The sequence below is a fragment of the Rhinatrema bivittatum genome, chromosome 5, assembly GCF_901001135.1.
Source record: "Rhinatrema bivittatum chromosome 5, aRhiBiv1.1, whole genome shotgun sequence".
NCBI classification, from domain to species: Eukaryota; Metazoa; Chordata; class Amphibia; order Gymnophiona; family Rhinatrematidae; genus Rhinatrema; species Rhinatrema bivittatum.
In genome coordinates, this window is record NC_042619.1 from 134,183,244 (window position 1) to 134,205,069 (window position 21,826).

Consider the following 21,826-nt stretch of genomic DNA (forward strand, 5'->3'; position numbering starts at 1 on the left):
GCAAATCGTGCTCAAATTAATTCTAACCAAGTGTGATTTCAAACCATAGCTGGAAAGGTATGGGAGATACCGAATTAACATTGATGTTGCACATGTAAAAGGATATTCAATAACAGAAGAATACCAACAAGAGAATCTTTTCCATCTGAAATTATAAGAGTGCCTTTTGTGGGCTTTTTAGCAGCAAGTAGACTTGTTTAAGTTCTGAAAGAACTTTGCTCTTAAGATCCATGCTGTGAGAACTAGAGTGTGAAGATTTGGTTGAAGAAGAGAGCCTTTGAACTGAGTTAGGAAATTTGGAAAGACTGGAAGGAGGACAGCCTTAGAAGCATTAGAAACCATATTTATCAAGAAAAGAAAGGAGCTATGAGAATTATTTTCCCAGTATCCTTTTGTATCGAGTATTGTATTTGAAATCTGGGAAATAAGAGGAAAAGGATACATCAAAGTTTACTCCACTGAATCAGGAATTCATCCAATGCCAGGGCACTGAGCACTGGTCTCTTGGAGCAATAAAGTGGTAGCTTGTGTTTAGCAAATATTGCTTACCTGTAACAGGTGTTCTCACAGGACAGCAGGATGTTAGTCCTCTCATATGGGTGACATCACAGGATGGAGCCCAATCACGGAAAACTTCTGTCAAAGTTTCCAGAACTTTGACTGGCCCCTACTGGGCATGCCCAGCATGGCACTAACCCTGTAGACAGCAGGGGTCCCCCTTCAGTCTTGTTTAAAAGCTACAGGCAGTGCCGAAAAATAAAATAAGAAAAACGTAACGAACCCAACACCATGGGGCGGTGGGTGGGTTTCGTGAGGACTAACATCCTGCTGTCCTGTAAGAACACGTTACAGGTAAGCAACATTTGCTTTCTCACAGGACAAGCAGGATGGCAGTCCTCACATATGGGTGAGTACCGACCTGAGGATGTCCTAGAAATGCACCAAATGTATCCAGGTGTGCAAGGCACTAGGATAAAATTTGGCCGAGGGCATCCTGAACCCTAACGGGCACGCAGAAGGGTGTTGGTACGTCACGTAAACAGGTTACGAAGGACAGACTGGCCGAAGATGGAATCTTGTCTTCCAGCTTTGTCCAAGCAATAGTGGGCTGCAATGGTGTGGCAGCCCTGCAAATGTCAGAAAGCGGCACCGATCGTAGGTGTGTTACTGAAGTCGCCATGGACCTCACAGAGTGTACTTTAACACGGTCTTGAAATGGAATGCCCGCTTGCTGATAGCAAAAGGATATGTAGTCCGCTAACCAAGAGGAGAGAGTCTGCTTATCCACAGGTTGCCCTAATTTGTTGGGATGAAAAGAGATAAATAACCGAGTGCTCTTTCTGTGGGCAACTGTGCGGTCTAGATAGAAAGCTAGAGCCCGTTTACAGTCAAGGGTATGCAGAGCCTGTTCCCCTGGACTGGAATGGGGCCTCGGAAAAAAGGTAGGTAGTATGATGGACTGATTAATGTGAAACTCCGAAACTACCTTGGGTAAAAACTTAGGGTGAGTGCGGAGTACTGCCCGGTCCTGCAGGAGTTTAGTGTAAGGCGGATAGGTAACTAGGGCCTGTAACTCACTAACCCTGCGAGCTGAAGTGATAGCTAATAGGAAAATCACTTGCCATGTGAGATATTTTAGGTCACAGGAGTGAAGAGGTTCGAATGGTGGTTTCATGAGCCGACAAGAACCAGGTTAAGGTCCCAAGAAGGGGCCGGAGGACGTAAAGGTGGCTTGATATGGAGCAAGCCCTTTAAAAATCGTGTTATGAGGGGTTGTACTGATATAGGGACATCCCCGACACCTTTATGGAAGGCGGCTACCGCACTGACATGCATTCTAATGGAAGAGGTTTTTAGACCTGACTCTGACAGATGCCAGAGATAGTCCAAAAACCTTGGGATTGGACAGGAAAAGGGATCAAGGGACTAGGAAGTGTACCATGATGTGTACCTTTTCCATTTATAGGAATAAAATTTTCTTGTGGAAGGCTTCCGTGAAGCAATCAGGACACGAGAAACCGAATCTGAAAGGTTAAGTGGTTGAAGGATTAACCTTTCAACATCCATGCCGTCAGGGACAAGGCCTGAAGATTGGGATGGCATAGGCATCCGTCGTTTTGAGTGATCAGATGCGGGTCCGTTCCCAAGGGAATGTGTCTGCGGATGGAGAGATCCTGGAGTATGGGAAACCACACTTGGCGTGGCAAGTGAGGTGCTATCAGGATCATGGTTCCCTTGTCCTGACGTAGCTTCACAAGAGTCTTCGAAAGAAGAGGAAGTGGAGGGAATGCATAGAGCAGACCGGTTGCCCACGAGAGGGAAAATGTATCTCTGGGCTGAGAGCGCTCGCTTCGAATGAGGGAGCAGAAATTGTCAACTTTGTGGTTCTGAGGGGATGCAAAGAGGTCTGTCTGGGGATAACCCCATTGTTGGAAGATGAAGTCCGCTACCGAGGGGCTGAGAGACCACTCGTGCGGTTGGAAGACGCGACTCAGTTTGTCTGCCAAGACATTGTCCACTCCCGGCAAGTAGGTGGCCCTGAGGTAACATCGAGTAGGACAGGGCTTCCGCCCAAATCTACGCAGCTTCCTGACACAGAAGGAAGGAGCCTGTGCCTCCCTGCTTGTTGATGTACCACATGGCCACCTGGTTGTCGGTCTGAATCAGGATGACATGATTTGATAGGCATTCCTGAAAAGCCCTGAGAGCATATCGCATTGCTCAAAGTTCTAGGAAGTTTATTTGATGTTTGGCTTCCTCTGGAGACCAAGACCCTTGTGTCTGTAGATTGTCCACATGAGCTCCCCACCCGAGGTTAGAAGCATCGGTGGTGAGGATGAGTTGAGGATCTGGCATGTGAAAGGGCAGTCCCTGGAGGAGATTGTTGTGATCTTTCCACCAGGCGAGAGATAGACTGAGAGCATCGGTGATGTGGACAATGGTCAACAGAGTCTGAACAGCTTGAATCCATTGTGTCCTCAGAGTCCAATGCGTGAGCCTCATGGCCAGGCGAGCCATTGGAGTGACATGGACTGAGGACACCATGTGTCCTAAAAGGACGAGGAATTGGCGAGCTGTTGCTGTATGCAGAGACTGCAACTGGTGAGCTAGAGACACGAGAGTTAGCGCTCGTTGTCGAGGTAGAAAAGCTTTTGCCTGCAAGGTGTTCAAGTCTGCCCCAATGAACGACAAGGTTTGAGATGGGACTAAATAGGATTTCTTGTAATTAACGAGAAATCCTAGAGAAATTAGAGTGTGTAGGGTCAAACTGAGGGACGACCGAGCGGCTTGCTGGGTTGGAGCCTTGATTAACCAGTCGTCCAGATAGGGGTAGACGTGAACACCTTCTTTCCTGAGAAAAGCTGCGACAACCACGAGACATTTGGTAAAGACTCGTGGTGCCGATGCTAGGCCAAACGGAAGCACACGGTATTGATAGTGCTCTGGGCCTACTAAAAAACCTGAGGGTACTTGCGATGAGCTGGAGTTATCGCAATGTGTGTGTATGCTTCCTGAAGGTCCAGAGAGCAGAGCCAGTCTCCTCTTTGCAAAAGAGGTAGAAGTGAGCCCAAGGTTACCATCTTGAACTTTTCTCGCTGTAGGTACTTGTTGAGAGCACGTAGGTCCAGAATTGGACGAATTCCCCCACATTTTTTGGGGATCAAAAAGTATCGGGAATAGAACCCTAGGCCTTGCTGCGAGAGAGGGACGGGTTCTATTGCTCTTAAACTGGAGAAGAAGGGAAACCTCCTGCTCCAGAAGGACAGAATGGCCAGATACTCTCCAAGCTTGCAGAGGTGGGTGAGTCCGGTGGAAGAGCAAGAAAGTTTAGGTGGATACCCGAGCAATGATTGCTAGCACCCATTGGTCGGTTGTGATTGATTGCCACCATGCCATGAAAGTGGCACAATCCACTGGTTTGCTTGGCAGAGGAATCAGGCCTGCTGCTCTCCAAATTGAAAGTCAAAAACCTGAAGCAGACCCCGGCTGGGGAGCTGCTTGCGGCTTTTGCTTTCGGGCCTGGCGAGGCTGAGGTTTTTGAGAAGGCCTCGTAGTTCGGGACCTTGCTGGTGGAGGATAGTACTTCCTTGGACGGAAGAATGACTTCTTAGAGTCCCTTCCTAAAGGTCTGTCTTGAGGGGAAGTCGGAAGGTATGAGAGCTGTTTAAGGGGTCTCATGATGGTCCTTTAATTCAGCCACTATTTGCTGAATCTGTTCACCGAACAGATTGTCTCCTACACATGGCAGGTCAGACAGCCTGTCTTGTACTTCTGAGCGAAGGTAGAAGATTTGAGCCAGGCCCATCGTCTTGCCGAAATGGCAGCTGCAGACACTCTAGGTAGAGGTGTCGAAGATATCGTAAGCTGTTCTTATCTCATGCTTTCCTGCCTCAAACCCCTTGTTGACAAGGATTTGAAGCTGTTGTGGAATTGGTCAGGCAGGGTTTGAGAGAAGTCCCTGTATCTGCTTGAAAATGGACCCTATTGTATTGGGTCATATAGCTGGTAAGCAGCAGTTCTGGAGATGAGCATGGCCCCTTGGATACACTCACGACCAACATTGTCTAGGAACTTGTGTTCCTTAACAGGAAGGGGTAGATGAGTGAGGCTTCATCCTTTTTGCTTTCCTTTCGAGCCGATTCCACCAACCACTGAGTTGAGGTACTGGAGCTGATATTTTTGAAAGCAGAGGGCTGATTGTACTAAATAGGTAGTTGTCAGCTTTCTATGGACTGGGCAACGGATCCAGGGTTTTCCCAATTCTTTTTGAGGAGGTCAAGAAGACTTGATGAATGGGAATAGATAGTGATCACTTTAGGGGCATCTAGGAATTGGAGGAGCTCCATCATCTGGTGCCTATCATCCTGCTCCGCCTGAAGCTGAAAAGGGACCAAACTCCGACATTTCCTTCACAAAATTAATGAAAGAAAGGTCCTCTGGAGGAGAACGCTTTCTACTTTCAGCAGAAGAGGGAGGTGAAGGTAAGTCATCAGTGTCTGTGGAAGTATCATCACCCCAGGTGTCATAAGGATCAGCAGACTGACCTGTAGGACGAGAAGGGGGTTGGATACCCGAAGGCCCCAGCTGAGGCTCTGAGAAAATCGACAGGAATCGCCGGGGGCACCGTGACGGCCTGGAAGCATCGGTGCCGATGTGCGTATCACCCCGATGAATGAATCGGTAGCGAGGGACGAATTGGCATCGATGGCTTGAGGCAGTACTACTCCGAAGGAGGAATGCGGAACGGTGTTTCTCTTCCCAATGAAGCTGTCAACGGGGAGCGCACCGGAGCCATCCGAGACCCGGGAATCACCGGTGGAAGGGCGGTCATGAGCACCTCTATCCGGGATAGCAGCGGTGCCAGTGTTACTGTCATCGGGTCGGTGACCGGTTCCACTCTCGTGCCGGTGTCAGTGCCGGAGGAACCTGGAGTCGTTGCATTGCCTTTTTGATGGCCTCCTGGACCAGCTGGTCCAGTTCTTCCCGGAGACCTGGAGCAAGCAGCCCCGGCTCCGTGAGGGAAGAGGGAGGCAGAGATACAGTCGGAGGGACCACCTTTACAGGCAGAACCGCGACTCCCAAACCCCGATCGGGTGAGGGTGGCCTCGATGTCCCGGTCGCAGGAATGGTCGGTGCCGTTCCTGGACAGGGCTTCTTCGATGGTGGCTCAGACGGTGGCGAGGTCGATGATTTCGCTCCCTTGACGGTCCGAAACTTATGATGCCGATGGCGATGCTTCTCCCTATGATCCCCTCGATCTTGAGGGGGAGAAACGGGAGTCGATGGCCGTGAAGACGTCGATGGCGGACGGTCACCGGACAGTGGTCGATGCTGGTGCGACTTCGACGGTACCGGTTCCGATGATGTCGATGCGATGGACGGCATCGGGGTGTGAGCACGGAAGAGGAGTCCCGTCTCTTCTCCATTCTGGCTTTGCAACCTTTTGTGTCATGAGGGCACATTTGGTGCAAGTCAGGACATCATGCTCACGGCCTAAAACACATTACACAGACCCCATGAGGGTCTGTGATAGACATGGTACGAGGACAATCTGGGCACCGACGAAACCCCCGACGCCATGGCCATCGAAAAAAATCAAGCCGTGGTACGGTCGACGGCCAGTAGGCCGCGAGGGCCAAACTCGACGGTAATCGACGAAAGACGGTCAAAAACCTACCGGAGTACCGCGGCCTGAGAAAAGTTAGAGAGGGACCCCTGTGGGGCAATTTAAGTTTAATTAACTCGTGAGGAAAATTCCTGTCAGGAATCTCTTCAGAGCTCCTAAACCGCGAGGCTACTGCTGCGTGGAAAAAAAGAAGACTGAAGGGGGATCCCTGCTGGCTGCAGGGTTAGTGCCATGCTGGGCATGCCCAGTAGTGGCCAGTCAAAGTTCTGGAAACTTTGACAGCAGTTTTCCGTGATTGGGCTCCATCCTGATGATGTCACCCATATGTGAGGACTACCATCCTGCTTGTCCTATGAGAAAGTTGTTTCTACGCTCTTCTAAGATTCTGACTGGGGTGCTGGTCTCCTTTAGGTGGACTCTTCTATCTCCGAAGGGGAAGACCATTCACTCTAATTTCATACTTCTGAAAGCTTTGGCTCAAAGATATTCAGCCACATGAACCACAGTTAGAAGAATCATATGAGGGAACCAGATCTTTAAGACATAGGTCATGAAGGTCTATGTTTGCCATCTTGTGCCAGCACATGTTACACAATTTGACGGGTCTCTTACCAGCTCTTGGCAAAAGGAGGAATATACACACGCATATAAACACACACACACACACACAAAATGGTTTTTGGCTCAAAAACAAAAAAAAATTAAGATAAGCCAGAAAAAAAAAATTAAAGATAAAAGTTCACTGAAAAAATTGCAGAAACAGCTGACAGCGTGCACACAGAAGTTTCCCATCTGAAAGCTGAGGTGGACGAAAATATTAAGGTGGTTTTACACAACCTTGGCAGCCACAGGAACCCCAGCGCATACTCCGAAAGACTTCTCCTGTCTTTCTAAGCTTTAAGTTAGCTTTTTTTCTGCATCAGTGCAGTTAAATATCACCCACTTGTGTAGCTTCTTTGTTCCTGCTTGTACTCAATGCATAATTAAGCTGTGGAATTTGTTGCCAGAGGATGTGAGCAAGGCATTTATTTATTAAAATTTGATAGCCCACTATGCCCTACATCATCAAAACATGTTACAATCAAAGTAATAGAATAATCATAAGGAGACATTTAGTCTTCCCTGATTATTCCCTTTCCTTGAATCTTCCTACACCAGTCTAGACATTTGTATCACAGCCTACTAGCATATGGAGACAGAATACTACAAAACTCCTCCCAATAACAATCACTAGTACATAGGATAGCGCAGCAGAGGAAATTACCAGTATACCTATGTCAAAGCAATATAATCAAACAAACTGCCTCTAAAATGAATATAAACCTCACACATAAAAAATATACTCCAAAATAATTTATCACTTTGGAACCCAACAGGGAACAGAAAGGAGCACAGCAGAGTGATATAATGAACAGAAAAACTGGAAAAGTAAGTAAGTTTGGGTCCTAACCATAGGGAGATATGAAACCTTCTGCAAATCCCGAGACTTTTAACCAAGGAGACCAACACAGTCACTGACTTCCCAGGTGGGTCTTGGTCTAGTTTAGGATTGATAGAAAAGAAATTAATATGCAAGACAATTTCTCCTCCCTTATTATCTAGTGACACTGGTCTAGACCATGGGTCGGCAACCAATGACATGTGTTATGAGTGGCATGCAAGGCCTTTTTTGGTGGCATAACTGAATACCAGCTGAGTGGAAATTTCAACTGCCACCGCTACGATGCAAGCACGCAGAGCCAAGCTGCATAGCAGGAATCGCTTTTAACTGACCGGCAACTCCTGCTGCTGCGGGGCCAGTCTCATAGCTCTTATCGCAAGACTAGCTCTGCAGCAGCAGGAAATGTTTGGTTGAACATGACTCCTGAGCTGTCCACCCCATGACACATCAGCCACCACGTGGCAGAACCGGAAGCCACAGTAGACCTCATCTTACTGGCAACTAAAGACTAAGAGGCCTGGCAGGCCGCCACAGAGCCTATGCCATAGTGGCCGAGAGGGGGGAGGATCCAGCAGCCACCGGGGGACCCCTTCCCGCTAGCAGCTGAAGAAGAGACCTAGGCTCTGAGAGTGTATGTGTGAGCCTATAAGTGTATCAGCCTGTGTGAGGGTGTGTGTAATTTCATGTGGGAGAGAGAAAGTGTGAGTGTGAGAAGCGTGAGCAAATGTGAGAAGCATGTCCCTACCCCCACCCAACTAATTTATTACAATCTCAGTGTGATTGGAAATCAAAAATTCTCAGGTATACAGAGCAGTTTTTTATCCTTAGGGTGTTATTTGATGTGTCTGCTGTTTTGAAATATTTTATTGGTGTTTGGAAATGTAAAAAAAATTTTTCCATGAGTTTTTCATTATTGGATGTTATTCTATTTTCAGCTCTTTTGAAATATTTATTTTTATTGGAATAGTTTTACTATTATGATTGTTTTATATTTCTTAATTTTGCTGTTTTATGAAGCATGGTAGTGTGTTTTTTTAATTGTTGCACTGCATAGAGTTTGGCTTGTTGCAGTTTCCAGTTTTTGTTTCCATTTACACCTTTTTATGGTCACTTTATTCTGTATTTGGTAAGGTTTTGCATGTGTGACTAAGGTGAAGTATTCTGTAAGCTAGCATGTAGTTTCAGTGTAGGGATCTACAGTGGCCTGGCCTATTCTGTTTTTCTAATAGAGGGTATTATTGGTGAGAAGGGAGAGATTTTTCTCTTTTCCTTTAATTTAGTTTATATGAGAAGAAAAATAATAGTTTCAATCATTTTACACAACTTGCATGACATTTTTCAGTTAAAGTAATTAAAATTAATATTCAAAAGTTAATTGAAAAATCTGGTGGATCAGGATGCCAACCAGCTTATGGTACCCAAGGACCAGAGCTTACCCTACCCCCGATTTAAATCTTGGCACACCACTTCAAAAGTTTGCCTATCCCTGTTCTAGATATATGGGAAGTACCCGAGCACAAACTAACTCAGATGGGAAGGCGACAGGGCTGCTCTGATAACACCTGCCGTAAAGGCCACAGCTCTCTCTGCTTGTATATCCAACCTATGTTTAAAGAAGTAACCTAAGGACAAACAAGTGACAACATTACAAATGTCCTCTAGAGAAAAAGCCGAAGTCCCAATTCAAGAAGTCTAAGCTCTCATAAAAAGAGTTCAAAAAGCCTCTGGAGCTTTTCAACCCCTAAGAATAGGAAATAGTCTCCTTAATAAATCTGGACAAAGAGAACTTAAAAATTGCTTTCCCTATATAACATCTCCCAGATAGCATAAACTATCTTAACAGTTTTATGAAAAGAATTAATCAACTTCAGACATCTAAAGAGAATACTATGGAATGGTGGGTAACAAATTTTAAAATAAACACAGCGCATCATCCAAAAAGTGAAGGCATCTGTCCCTATTATGACATTACTTCTAAGAAACAAATAGTCTGATTTAAATAAAACACCCTCAAAACAACTCATTCACTTTAGATCAACATTTTTATACGGGAACTGCGTGTGACTACAAACAATAATGATAATAGGACCTTCAGACAAGTGGGCTATATGCATCGTCTCATGGCTTAAATGGCAAAACTTTAGAAATGCATTGCCTGTACTCATACACAGTTCCAATATACAAGTGTTGATCTAAAGTGAATGAGTTGTTTTGAGAGAGTTCTGTTGTGCTTCGTCAAATATTCATCAGTAATCCTCCTGATGGATTTTAATAGCCAATTTAAATAAAAACAGATATGACCTTAGGCAACAAAGAAGGCACTGGCCAAAGAAACACTGAATCTGTGAAGAACACAATATAAAGGTCTCCACAAGAGCCTGAAACTTCAAAATGCATCTTGCAGAGCAAATGGCCATCAGAAAAAACATCTTCAATGACAGATTCTTCAAAGAAGCCTGTCTAATCAATTCAAGGGCCCCACCAAAACCTTAAAAACCAGATTAAGATCCCACCGGAGAACCAGCACCTTTAAGGGTACTTGACAGGTATTTGTGACTTAGTTGGCCACTGTTAGACACATGATACTAGGCTTGATGAACCCTTGGTCTGACCCAGTATGGCATACATTATGTTCTTATGACAAACAAATGAGATGCCACCAATATATGCTGAATCCCATCTCTGAAATAAGAAACTGCAGCTACTTGGACCTTTAGGGCATTGAGTGCAAGACCCTTGCTCAAACTCCTCTTCAGAAAAAATAAAATGGTTAGAATATCTGCTCGCCACAGCAAGACCAAAAGGTCCTTGCAACAATCCCCAAATTCCTAACCCAAACATTGAACAGCAAAGTTCTTATGGACCCTAAGCAGGGTAGGAATCACTGTGAAGGAGAACCTTTCCTGTGTTAATATACTTCATGGTCCAGGCTGTAAAGGAATGGATCTGGATTCCATAAGAATCAGGTCTTAATGCAACAGGCCTCGAAATCTATACAGACAGAAAGGAGCAGAGTCTTACAACCTCTCCAGATTCATGTATCAGTCTTCTTGGCCAGTTGAAGCCCACCAAAATGCCCATTAATGGGTGATCCTCCATCCATCTCAAGATCCTGCCTATGAGATGCCAGGGAAGAAAAGCATAAAGCAGTTTGTTCCTGGCCATAGCTGAATCAGGTATCGATCCCATTAGAGCCCCATTCCTTTCAGCAGCTGAAACATCTACCAGTCTTGGAATTCCATTGATTTGTCATCGTATCCATGAAGGGAGGCCTCCACCAGTCTATTCATCTGAAAATGTTTCCAGCAGAACTCCCACTTCCCAGGGTATATTTATGCTAAAAGAAAAGTTGGCATAGACATTTTCCATTTTCAACATGAACTGCTGATACTTGCAGACTATTCTGTTCCCTACAACAGCAGAATCGCTTCCTGAGCCACCATCGGACTCAGAGTGCCCCTTATCTATTCATTTAAGTTACTGTCATGGCACTGTCCGAGAACACTGGGACTGCCACTCCCTTTAGTAAGGGAAGAAAATTTAGAAGGTAAGCCTAATTGCCCTGGTTTTTAACTTCTTGATAGACTACAGTCCCTCAGCTACTCGGTTATGATAGTAAACTCCTGATCCAACCACAATGCAAAATGGAGGTTCCAAACTAATTCTCTTTGAGAGGCTCATGGACACCATCCACCAAGGCAGGCTTTTAAAAGAAACAGTGATTCACCCTATGCTGAAGAAAACGTCTTTGGCAAATCATGATGTGAAAATTATCACTCAGTTTCCAATGCACCTTTTTTTTGGCAAAGTTGGTAGAGAAGGCACTGGCTCTTTGACTGATATTTTGAATGAGTCCAATTATCTGGATAGTTTTCAGAAGGCTGTACTACAGAAATTATCTTGGCTACTCTGGTTGATAACCTCCACCAACTGGATAGAGCTCAGGATTCATTGATCATTTCCTTTGATTTACCTGTGGCCTTTAATACAGTTGATCATACAATATTACTAGGGCGGTATTACTATCCAGATACTAAGTTTGGGTCCAATCATTCTTTTCAGGATGCAATCAGAAAGTAGAAGTGAGAACAGATTTTTCTAAATCTTGGTCATCTGGGTGTAAAGGTCCCCAAGATTCATTGTTATCCCCTATGCTGTTTAACATTCATGTTCAACCTTTGGCTAAACTCAGTAGATCTTTTGGACTGAATTATCTATATGCTGATTGTGTTCAAATCATCTGTGAACTGAGCACTAACCACCAATTGAAGTTGCTGAAATTGCATTAATATTTATCCTCAATCAGTTAAACATTGAATAAATTACAGTTAAATCCAGCTAAAACTGAAGTCTTGTAGATTTCTTGTCCATCTGAATTTAGTAGATTCTGTTATAACCTTGGTAAATTTGGTCATCTATCCAAAAGAGGAAATGAGGATTTTAGGTGTTATTAAAGACTATGAACTCCTAAATAACAGTGGTAAAAGCTTATTTTCAACTGCAATTTATTCATAGTCTTCTCCCTTTTTTGGGACACAATGAATTAGCTACAGTTGTGCATGTGTTAGTTACTAGTTGATTAGACTAGTATAATATTTTATTTATTGGATTACCTAAACTCCAGTTGTATCAACTTCAATTAATTCAAAACACAGCTGCTTGTCTTGTCATGGGTGTTAAATATATAGCTTACCCCGATTCCTCAGCAGCTTCATTGGCTGCAGGTTCAGTTTACAAATATGTTTAAGGTTTTGTTACTAATTCATTAAGCTTTGTATCAGAAAAAATCTGAATATTTGTCTGAATGTTTAGCTATTTATGTTCCTAGAACTCTGTGCTCTAGTCAGGACTTTCTTTTAAAATTGCCTGCTGCTCCAACCATGTAACTTGTAGAGATTAGGAAGCATTCTTTTTCAGTCTTTGCCCCACTTATTTGGAAATCACTGCCTAAGATACTTAGACTGCCATCTAATTATTTATTATTCAGGAAAGGTTGTAAAGCTTGCTTGTTCTCTATTACTTTTTCTTGATGTTTTATTGAGCTGATTTTTTAGTATTTTTTTCTTTAATATGTTTCAATCAATTTGTATTGTGCATTTTAAAACGTTGTACCTCACCCTGAGCTAATTCAAGATGGGCAGTATAACATTTATAAATATAAACTCTTTGACGGTACTAGGCAGGAAAAGGAGAACTTCATAATCCTGTGACTGCGAGGACAAGCAAGACAAAAAAGAAATCTGAGGAGGCCGCATAGGAGCTCTAGCTAATTCCAAGGTAGCCACCATGGACCTCATGAGCTGAAGATAATCATAAACCCTAGGGGCCTCCTGAACCAGAAAAACTTGCACTTGAAACTGGAGTTTGGAAATTCTTCCCTGTATCTGGAAAATATTACCGACTGAAAAGAGCTCCTAAATGCTCCAGAGACTGGAAAGGAACCAGAATGCTATTCATGAATTCATTACCCAAATTAAACCTTCCAGAACTCTTCTCAAAAACAACTGTCCTTCCTAGAATGAATTGGCTATTAGCCAATTGTCCAAGTAAGAATAAACAATGATCATTTCTCTGTCCACGAAGGCCGCCACCATCATCGCCTTGGCACCATGGTGAGAAATCTGCAGACATTTGTTGAGCCCTTTCAGGTAGAGAATGGGCCATGAAAAACTGTCTTTTTTTATGGGACAAAGTAGATTGAAGCACCTGCCCTGACCCTGATCCTCTTGCCATATGGGAACTATGGCCTGCAAGCACAGGGCCTCTCCAGAGTGGTCTGTACCACCAGCCTCTTAGAGCATGACATACATGGGGACACCATAATGGAGTTGGAAATTAGAGACAAATTTTAGGAAGTAATCATTTAGTACCATACTCAGCAACTACTGGTCTAAAGTGGTATGGGTCCACTCCCAGTGGAACTCCTGAAGGCAAACACACCTCGACCACCATCGTGAGGATCTGCCAACCCTTATTGCCTCAATCTGGAAGTTCCTGAAGAACCAGCATCATCATTTCTAGGCTTTCTGGATCCATAAAAGGACTAAACTTGCTCACCTGAGAATAAGACTGCTTCCCCATCTATATCTTTTAGTCTCCCTGAAATGACCACAGCCACTACTATTCTGGAAGGCCAAACAATTCCCATCCTCATGCAGGTTTTGAGGCTTAGCCACCCCTAGGATCCTTTACCAATTTCTCTCTAAGAAGGGAGTTTAATAAAATGAACCTTGGAAGCTGCATCTGCCGCCCAGTGACTCATTCGCAAGAGTCTTCGGAGGCCTCTGCTGTGGCAGCCAGATCTAGATGAGATCCTAATCAGGTCAAACAAAGCATCAGCCAAGAAGGTGGAACCAAGATCTATATAGGATGCCTCCTGACTCTCAGGGAACTATTACACACAGTGTAGATTTCTCAAGCCACATGTCCCCCCACAAATGGAGATCTAAACCACCAAGGCCATAGAAGTAAAGGAATCCTTCAAGAGTAACTTAATTTCCTAACCTGGAGATCCTTGAGGTCAATGCAATCCCCTACTGAGTTTTGTGGGCTATGGCCAAAATAAGAGCATCAATTTGCGGCATCTAAAAAAGATGCTCCCTGACCTCCTCACAGCAGCAGATAGTTTGCTCATGGTCTTGACACCTTTGAACCCCGTTCAGGGGACTCCCATTCTAACATACCCATGCATTCCACCACCTGATAAAGAAGAAAAGCCTTGAATGACTTATGGACCACCTGCAGGATAGGATCACCTAAACACATCTTAACCTTGAAATCCAAACCCTAAAGAGATGAGACTACTTGAGAGATCAAACAGGCCACCTCATCCTTATGGAATAAGCAGAGGACAACTCCTTTTCCAGAAATGCCAGAGGAATATCTGTCTTCAACACTTCCTCAACTGCAGAATCCAGTAGACCTAAGAGGACCCCACTATAAAATCTAAAATCTCTCTTGAAAGCCTAGGGCAATTAGGCACCAAACCTCTCAGGGAGGGAAGAACAGGGACTTTTCCCCTCTCTCATTAATTGATATTACTGGGAGGAATTTGAATTTCTCTGTCTACATCTGCTAGCAGGCAATGACAACCACGCATCTGGGCTGGTGTAGCAGGATAAAGAATTACAATCATAAACTTATTGCAAAGCTGGGTTTAAAAAGGATTTGGTCAAGTTCCTGGAGGAAAGTCCATAAACAATTATTGGCCAGGCAGACTTGGGAATTTGAAGTATTAGAAATAACCCATAATCTCAGTGCCATTCCAGCTAGAGCAAATTAAAACTTTATAAAACCTGTGTCTAAGTTCTCCATTAAAATAAAATAGAAGCAGTATCCTTTTTAACAAATTATTACTCTGCAGCAAGATGCTACACAATAAGTGTTTAAATTTGCTGAAATTCCACATTAAAGATTCTTTACAGGGGCTACAGGGCTCGGTCATGGTTGGACATAGTTTGCAGTGAAAATTCTGTTTCTTGCTTTCCTTTAGCACTGTCCAAGCAGCACTGGAGGAAACAGGGAGGCAGCTGCAATTGTGATGAACAGTAGGGGTGTGCAGTCAAAAAATGTATTGGGGTTTGTTTGTTTTTTTTCACACTTTTGGGCTCTTTTTTTTGTTTGTTTGTTTTTAGTGCACGCTAATTTTCAGATAGCATGTCCTAATACAAGTTAGTAGTGCACACTAAGTGTGCACTAAAAACGAAACCCTTGCACATCCCTAATGACTGCTGTACAACTGACATTTCCAAATAGGGTATTTCATCTAAGAATTATGAAATACCAGAAACAGCTTTAAAATAGCCTCAGCCAAATTTAAATTTTTTTTCAAGACACCTCAGTATGAACTGAGGATGACCTGCCCTGTTATTAACTATTGATTTACCAGATGACCAGCTAGTAGGTTTCTGCCTTAATCTTGTTCCCCCAAATGATGCTTGCATTCAAAGAAAGGACTAGAACAGTACAGAACTTACAAGAAAACAGCCTCTTATGGGATGTTATATAGATAAAATGACTTTACAACAAATCAATTGTATTGCCGATGTAACTACTTATTGGATGAATAGATCAGAAAAGGATACACACGTGGCTCTTCACATCATTACGAAGTCCTTTCCGAACAAATTCATATGCTTCATCTTTCTTTCCCAAACAGTTTAATGTCAATCCTTTCATTGCCAGGGTCTCTGTGTGTAAAAAAAAAAAAAAGCATTTCAGAGATGTGCATTCATAAATTCACTTCAAATTGTAAATGCATGTCTCAAAACAAATAGCTATAACAGATGCAGACTATTTTCAGTTGGAGAAAGGAAAGAAAAAAAAAAAAAAAAAAAAAAAAAAAGACATGGTCCTAAATTCAACCAATCCATAAATGAGTAAAATTGCCCAGAAATCTACAAAGAAAAAGTGAGTATTTTAGAGGTTCCAGATATTTATAGTTCAAGTACTGGGCAGCTGCAGCAAACAGATTTTCTATAAGAAGTCTGAAGCATGGAAAATGTCATACAAAAAGCCATCCATCACACAGGAAATCTCACCTAAACTACATTTCCCACAATGCGTGGTGTCACAAACCACATTTTGATAGCATGTCAAAGTGTCTCAAAGACAGAAAAACCAAAGACCAAATGACAATGGGGGGTGGGGAGGGCAATGAGGAAATAGGGAATCTGATAATTATAAAGAAAATTCCCTGAATAATCACCCCAAAACTGGCTCTCTCCTCTCTTCCTACTTCCCAGGAATTGTCAAACCTCAAGGCCAAATCTAATTATTAACAAACTGATTTATCTTAACGCAGAAGTATGTACTTACTTATAATATAAGTTCATGCTTATTGTTAGCAAGGTTTCTAAGAACATAAGAACATGCCATACTGGGTCAGACCAAGGGTCCATCAAGCCCAGCATCCTGTTTCCAACAGTGGCCAATCCAGGCCATAAGAACCTGGCAAGTACCCAAAACCTAAGTCTATTCCATGTTACCGTTGCTAATGGCAGTGGCTATTCTCTAAGTGAACTTAATAGCAGGTAATGGACTTCTCCTCCAAGAACTTATCCAATCCTTTTTTAAACACAGCTATACTAACTGCACGAACCACATCTTCTGGCAACAAATTCCAGAGTTTAATTGTGCGTTGAGTGAGAAAGAACTTTCTCAGATTAGTTTTAAATGTGCCACATGCTAACTCCATGGAGTGCCCCCTAGTCTTTCTATTATCCAAAAGAGTAAAAAAGATTCACATCTACCCGTTCTAGACCTCTCATGATTTTAAACACCTCTATCATATCCCCCCCCTTAGCCGTCTCTTCTTCAAGCTAAAAAGTCCTTGGAGAAGAGACTGCTGATGGGTATGCAGATTAATTTTAGATTAACCAGGTTAATTTTAGATTAACCAAGATCCCTGAAGTTTTATAGTTTTTATTTATTTTTAATTTAGAGATGAGTTACATTCATGTACTATAGTATTTCCCTATGCTACTGGAAGCTACTGTAAAATATCAAATATGTGCCCATAATGGTATTTTCTTTAGCTAGCAGAATGAATTAGCCTTAACATGTGTGGGTTAAGTCATCTAATGACACCAAATGGACATCTCTTTCATAGCTAGTAGAGAATTCCCATTTGGGCGTTAACTCATGAGCCCCTTCAGTTGATTTTAGAGCTACATCTAGCTAGGTAACTGACTCTCCAGGGAGGCAGGCAGGAATTTAGAATGCTAATTCAGTCTATGGAAAACGCTGTTTATGATAAGCAAACTTGTTTAACAATGACCACGCCTCTTGCACACTTTTTACCTTTGTAGCTGCTCCTTTGTTTTTTTCTAACTATTTTCTCATTTTATCAAAGTTTCCCTTTAGAAAGTTTAGCACGAGAGCTGTGGATTTGCTTACTGTCCCCCTTCCAGTCATTAATTCAAATTTGATCATATCATGACCACTATTGCCAAGCGGCTCCACCATCGTTACCTCTCTCACCAAATCCTGTCCTCCATTGAGAATTAGATCTAAAATTGCAACCTCTCTTGTCAGTTCCTGAACCAATTGCTCTGTAAAACTGTCATTTATTCCATTCAGGAACTTCATCTCTCTAGCATTTACCGATGATACATTCTCTTGCAATCTATTGACAAGGATGCAGAATTATCTCTAAACTCTTATATGATATTGTACTTATATTAAGTGATTTGAAACTGATGTGCTATGATTCTATTTTGAAGCATGATTGATAGAATCTCTTTCACACTGTATCTAAAGGCTGCATTTCTTTCCTGGAGGTAAAAATGTTTTTGACCTTTTAGCTTTTCTTAGTTGTTGATTCCAATACTACAGAATCAAGTAGAAGCTGATCTATATAAAACCTGGACAGTCTACAAGTCTATATTTAAGTTCAATCCTTCTGGACATGAGGTGGGGGGGGGGGGGGGGGAGATGACATAGGAGTACTCCAAATTTGTGTTTGTAATTATGTTCAACGCCATCCTTGGCACAGCCAACAATGCTGCCTTTTTGATGCCAAAAATCCTGATATAAACTGTGCCAGTGGCACCACTTCAAAATTTGGAGCCATAGTCTGCTCTGTAGAAGTCACAGACCTGGGAAATTTGTTGTGGGATGACCTATGTTTTTCTGAGTATTTTCTTTTATGTTTATGTGACAGCGATAACTATGAAATAGATGATGAATTCCTATTTTGACATCTGGGTTCCTCAGATCTGGCCTTTTTTCTAGGCATCTGTGTACTCAAACCTGAAGATTTTATTTCCTCATGGGGCATGATTTTGGATAACAAAGTTAACCGACAATATTTCAATGTTCTAAGACATCCTGGCACATGCCCTACAGTTAGAGCCATATTTGTAAGGTCCCTAGGCATTTTAAGCAGAATTTAGGCAGGTTTGAAGTCATCATTCCACGTCTACATTTTCCATATTCTTAAAAAGAGCTTTCCCACACATCCTAAGATAGCTTTTTCTTTTTTTTTTTTGAGACTAATAAAAGAAAAACAAGATAACTAAAAAAAAAAAAAAAATCAAAGAAAAAATGCTAAAATTGTTAAAAAAAATGGCTAGAATAAAGAGCCCCCAAAACTCATCCTATCGCGACAATGGGGAGGGGAAGAGACTGAGGAGACTCGCAAGGGGGCCAGTGAGCGGAAACTCCCATGAATGCCAGGAAAAGTGTCTTTTCTGAGGTTGGAGAGAGAAAATCTCAAACAACACTGTCAGATTATCTCACCCCATTTGACTGGCTATTTGTCCTGCTTGCCCATGGGGAAACAGATGTGTAACATTAAGCCACATGATCAACGTACAAGTTATCCTATGTGCCACAGGGGAAATTGAAGAAATTACTTACCTGATAATTTCGTTTTCCTTAGTGTAGACAGCTGGACTCAGGACCAATGGGTATAGTGTACTCCTGATAGCAGTTGGAGACGGATCAGATTTCAATCTGACCTCAGTCCTAGTTCATAATACCCCTGCAGGAAGTGCAGCTCTTCAGTATTCTCCTCGAAAAGCATTGTGGATATATGTATGACTGACTAATTTGAATAACTTGAATAACTTCATAACTTGGTTAAACTTTATAACTTGATTAACTTGAACTGGTTGAATTGGCTATAGCTGGAGACCGCCAGTACCCTCAACCAGAAAGCGTCGACACCCGGCAGGATGGGTGTCCTAAGTGAAGGAAGCATGGCTTACCCTTGAATCATTTGAAATTCTATGAGTAACAGCAGCCAAGGGTGGGATGCTGAGTCCATCTGTCTACACTAAGGAAAACGAAATTATCAGGTAAGTAATTTCTCCATTTCCTAGCTTGTAGCAGATGGACTCAGGACCAATGGGATGTATAAAAGCTACTCCCGAACCGGGTGGGAGGCTGCCCGTGACCCACTTAGTACTGCCCTTGCAAATGCTGTGTCCTCCCGAGCCTGAACATCCAGACGGTAGAACCTGGAGAATGTGTGGATAGAGGACCATGTCGCTGCCCTGCAAATCTCGGTGGGTGACAACATTCTGGTTTCTGCCCAGGACACTGCCTGGGCTCTAGTAGAATGGGCCTTGACTTGTAGAGGTGGCGGCTTGCCTGCTTCTACGTAGGCCGCCTTGATGACTTCCTTGATCCAGCGGGCTATGGTTGCCCGCGAGGCCACTTCCCCTTGTCTCTTCCCGCTGTGAAGGACGAATAGGTGGTCCGTTTTTCGTAGGGGTTCCGACATTTCCAGGTATCTTAATAGGAGTCTGCCGATGTTAAGGTGGCGTAGACTTCGAGCTTCTTCCGAATTCTTAAACTCATCCTGCGATGGTAGCGAGATGGTTTGGTTGAGATGGAAGTGACACACCACTTTGGGAAGGAACGAAGGGACCGTGCGTAGCTGGATGGTTCCTGGGGTGAGCCTGAGGAACGGCTCGCGGCAGGACAGTGCTTGTAGTTCTGAAATGCAGCAGGCTGAACAAACTGCCAGCAGGAATAGTCAATAGTCGGAAAGACAGTCCGCAAAGGGGCCTGAAGGAGGCTCCTGCTAGAAAATCCAGGACCAGGTTGAGGTTCCAAAGAGGTACCTGCCACTTAGGGGTGGGCGGATGTGTGACTCCTTTCAGGAAGCGTGAAACGTCCGGGTGAGAGGCTATGCTGTCGCTCTCACTCGGTGCCATAGCATGATAATGCGGCCACCTGTACCTTGATGGAGTTGAGGGACAATCCCTTTTGTAGCCCATTCTTTAGGAATTCCAAGATCGCAGGAACTTTGACTGAGCGTGGTATGATGTCGTGGTCTTCGCACCAGGCTTCGAATACTCTCCAAATCCTTATGTACGTTAAAGATGTGGAGAACTTGCGAGCTCGGAGTAGGGTGTCGATTACAGCCCCCGAGTATCCGCTCTCTCTCAGGCGAGCCCTCTCAATGGCCGTAAAAGAATCGAGCTGGATCCTCGTGGAGGATCGGTCCTTGTTGGAACAGGTCTCTGTGTGGAGGCAGTGGCAGGGGGATCCCTGCCAGTAGTCTTCTCATGTCTGCGTACCACGGTCTTCTTGGCCAGTCCAGGGCCACCAGAAGTACTAGTCCCTTCTGTAGCTGTATCTTGTGAATGATTGCGCCTAATAGGGGCCACGGCGGGAAGGCATATAATAGAATCCCCTGTGGCCAGGTCTGTACCAGGGCATTGATCACCAGTGACTGAGGTTCCCGCCTGCGGCTGAAGTATCTGGGTACTTGGGTGTTGGACCGGTTTGCCAGAAGGTCCATGTCTGGTGTTCCTCACCAGTTCACTATCATTTGGAACGCTGCGGTCGACAGCTTCCATTCTCCTGGGTCTAGACTTTCTCTGCTGAGGTAGTCCACTGTGATGTTGTCTTTCCCGGCAATGTGGACAGCCGAGATCTCCTGGAGATTTACTTCTGCTCGCGACATTAGGGGGTCTATTTCCAGAGACACCTGTTGACTTCTGGTTCCCCCCTGACTGTTGATGTAGGCCACTGTTGTGGTGTTGTCCAACATTACTCTGACCGCTTTGTCTCGGAGTCTGTGAACGAACCGTAGGCAGGCTAGTCTGACTGCCCGCGCTTCTAGGCGGTTGATGTTCCATCCCGAGTCTTCTGCGTTCCACTGTCCTTGGACAGTTAGCTCCTTGCAGTGTGCTCCCCATCCTCGTAGGCTGGCGTCTGTGGTGAGCAGGGTCCAGGTTGGTGGAGACAGTCTTGTTCCCTGGTTCAGGTGGCTGGCCTGCAGCCACCATCGTAGCTGGGTCTGAACTCTGCCCAGGAGTGGTAGACATACGGCGTAGTTCTGAGACAGTGGGTTCCATTGCGATAGAAGTGAGCGCTGTAGGGGTCTCAAGTGAGCTCGCACCCATGGCACTACTTCCAGCGTGGATGCCATCAGACAGAGGACTTGCAAGTAATCCCATGCTGTGGGGCGAGGTTCGCTCAGCAGGATTTGTAACCAGTTCCTCAGTTTTGATCTCCTTCTGGGAGTCAGGATGACATTTTCTTTGGTGTCAAATCGGACTCCTAGGTATTCTAGAGACTGTGAGGGCTTCTAGAGACTGTGCTGACCACCCATCCGAGGCTCTCCAGTAGAGTTTTGACTCTGTTGGTTGCCTCAGGTGGCGGTTGACCGACTTGAGGTCCAGGATGGGTCTGAACGTCCCCTCTTTCTTGGGGACAAAATAAATGGAATAATGTCCAGTATTTATTTCTTGTGGAGGTACTGGGGTTATGGCCTTGAGGGCCAGTAGTCTGGTCAGTGT

The 21,826-nt window shown here is 44.1% G+C and overlaps 1 protein-coding gene across 1 annotated transcript in view; it reads right to left on the reverse strand.

The window, feature by feature from the left end:
* Positions 1-21,826, reverse strand: part of NAA16 (N(alpha)-acetyltransferase 16, NatA auxiliary subunit) — a 468,335-nt gene that overhangs the window by 343,603 nt on the left and 102,906 nt on the right. Inside the window, 1 exon segment of the mRNA XM_029602955.1 lies at positions 15,653-15,757. Coding sequence (XP_029458815.1) covers positions 15,653-15,757 — 105 coding nt within the window.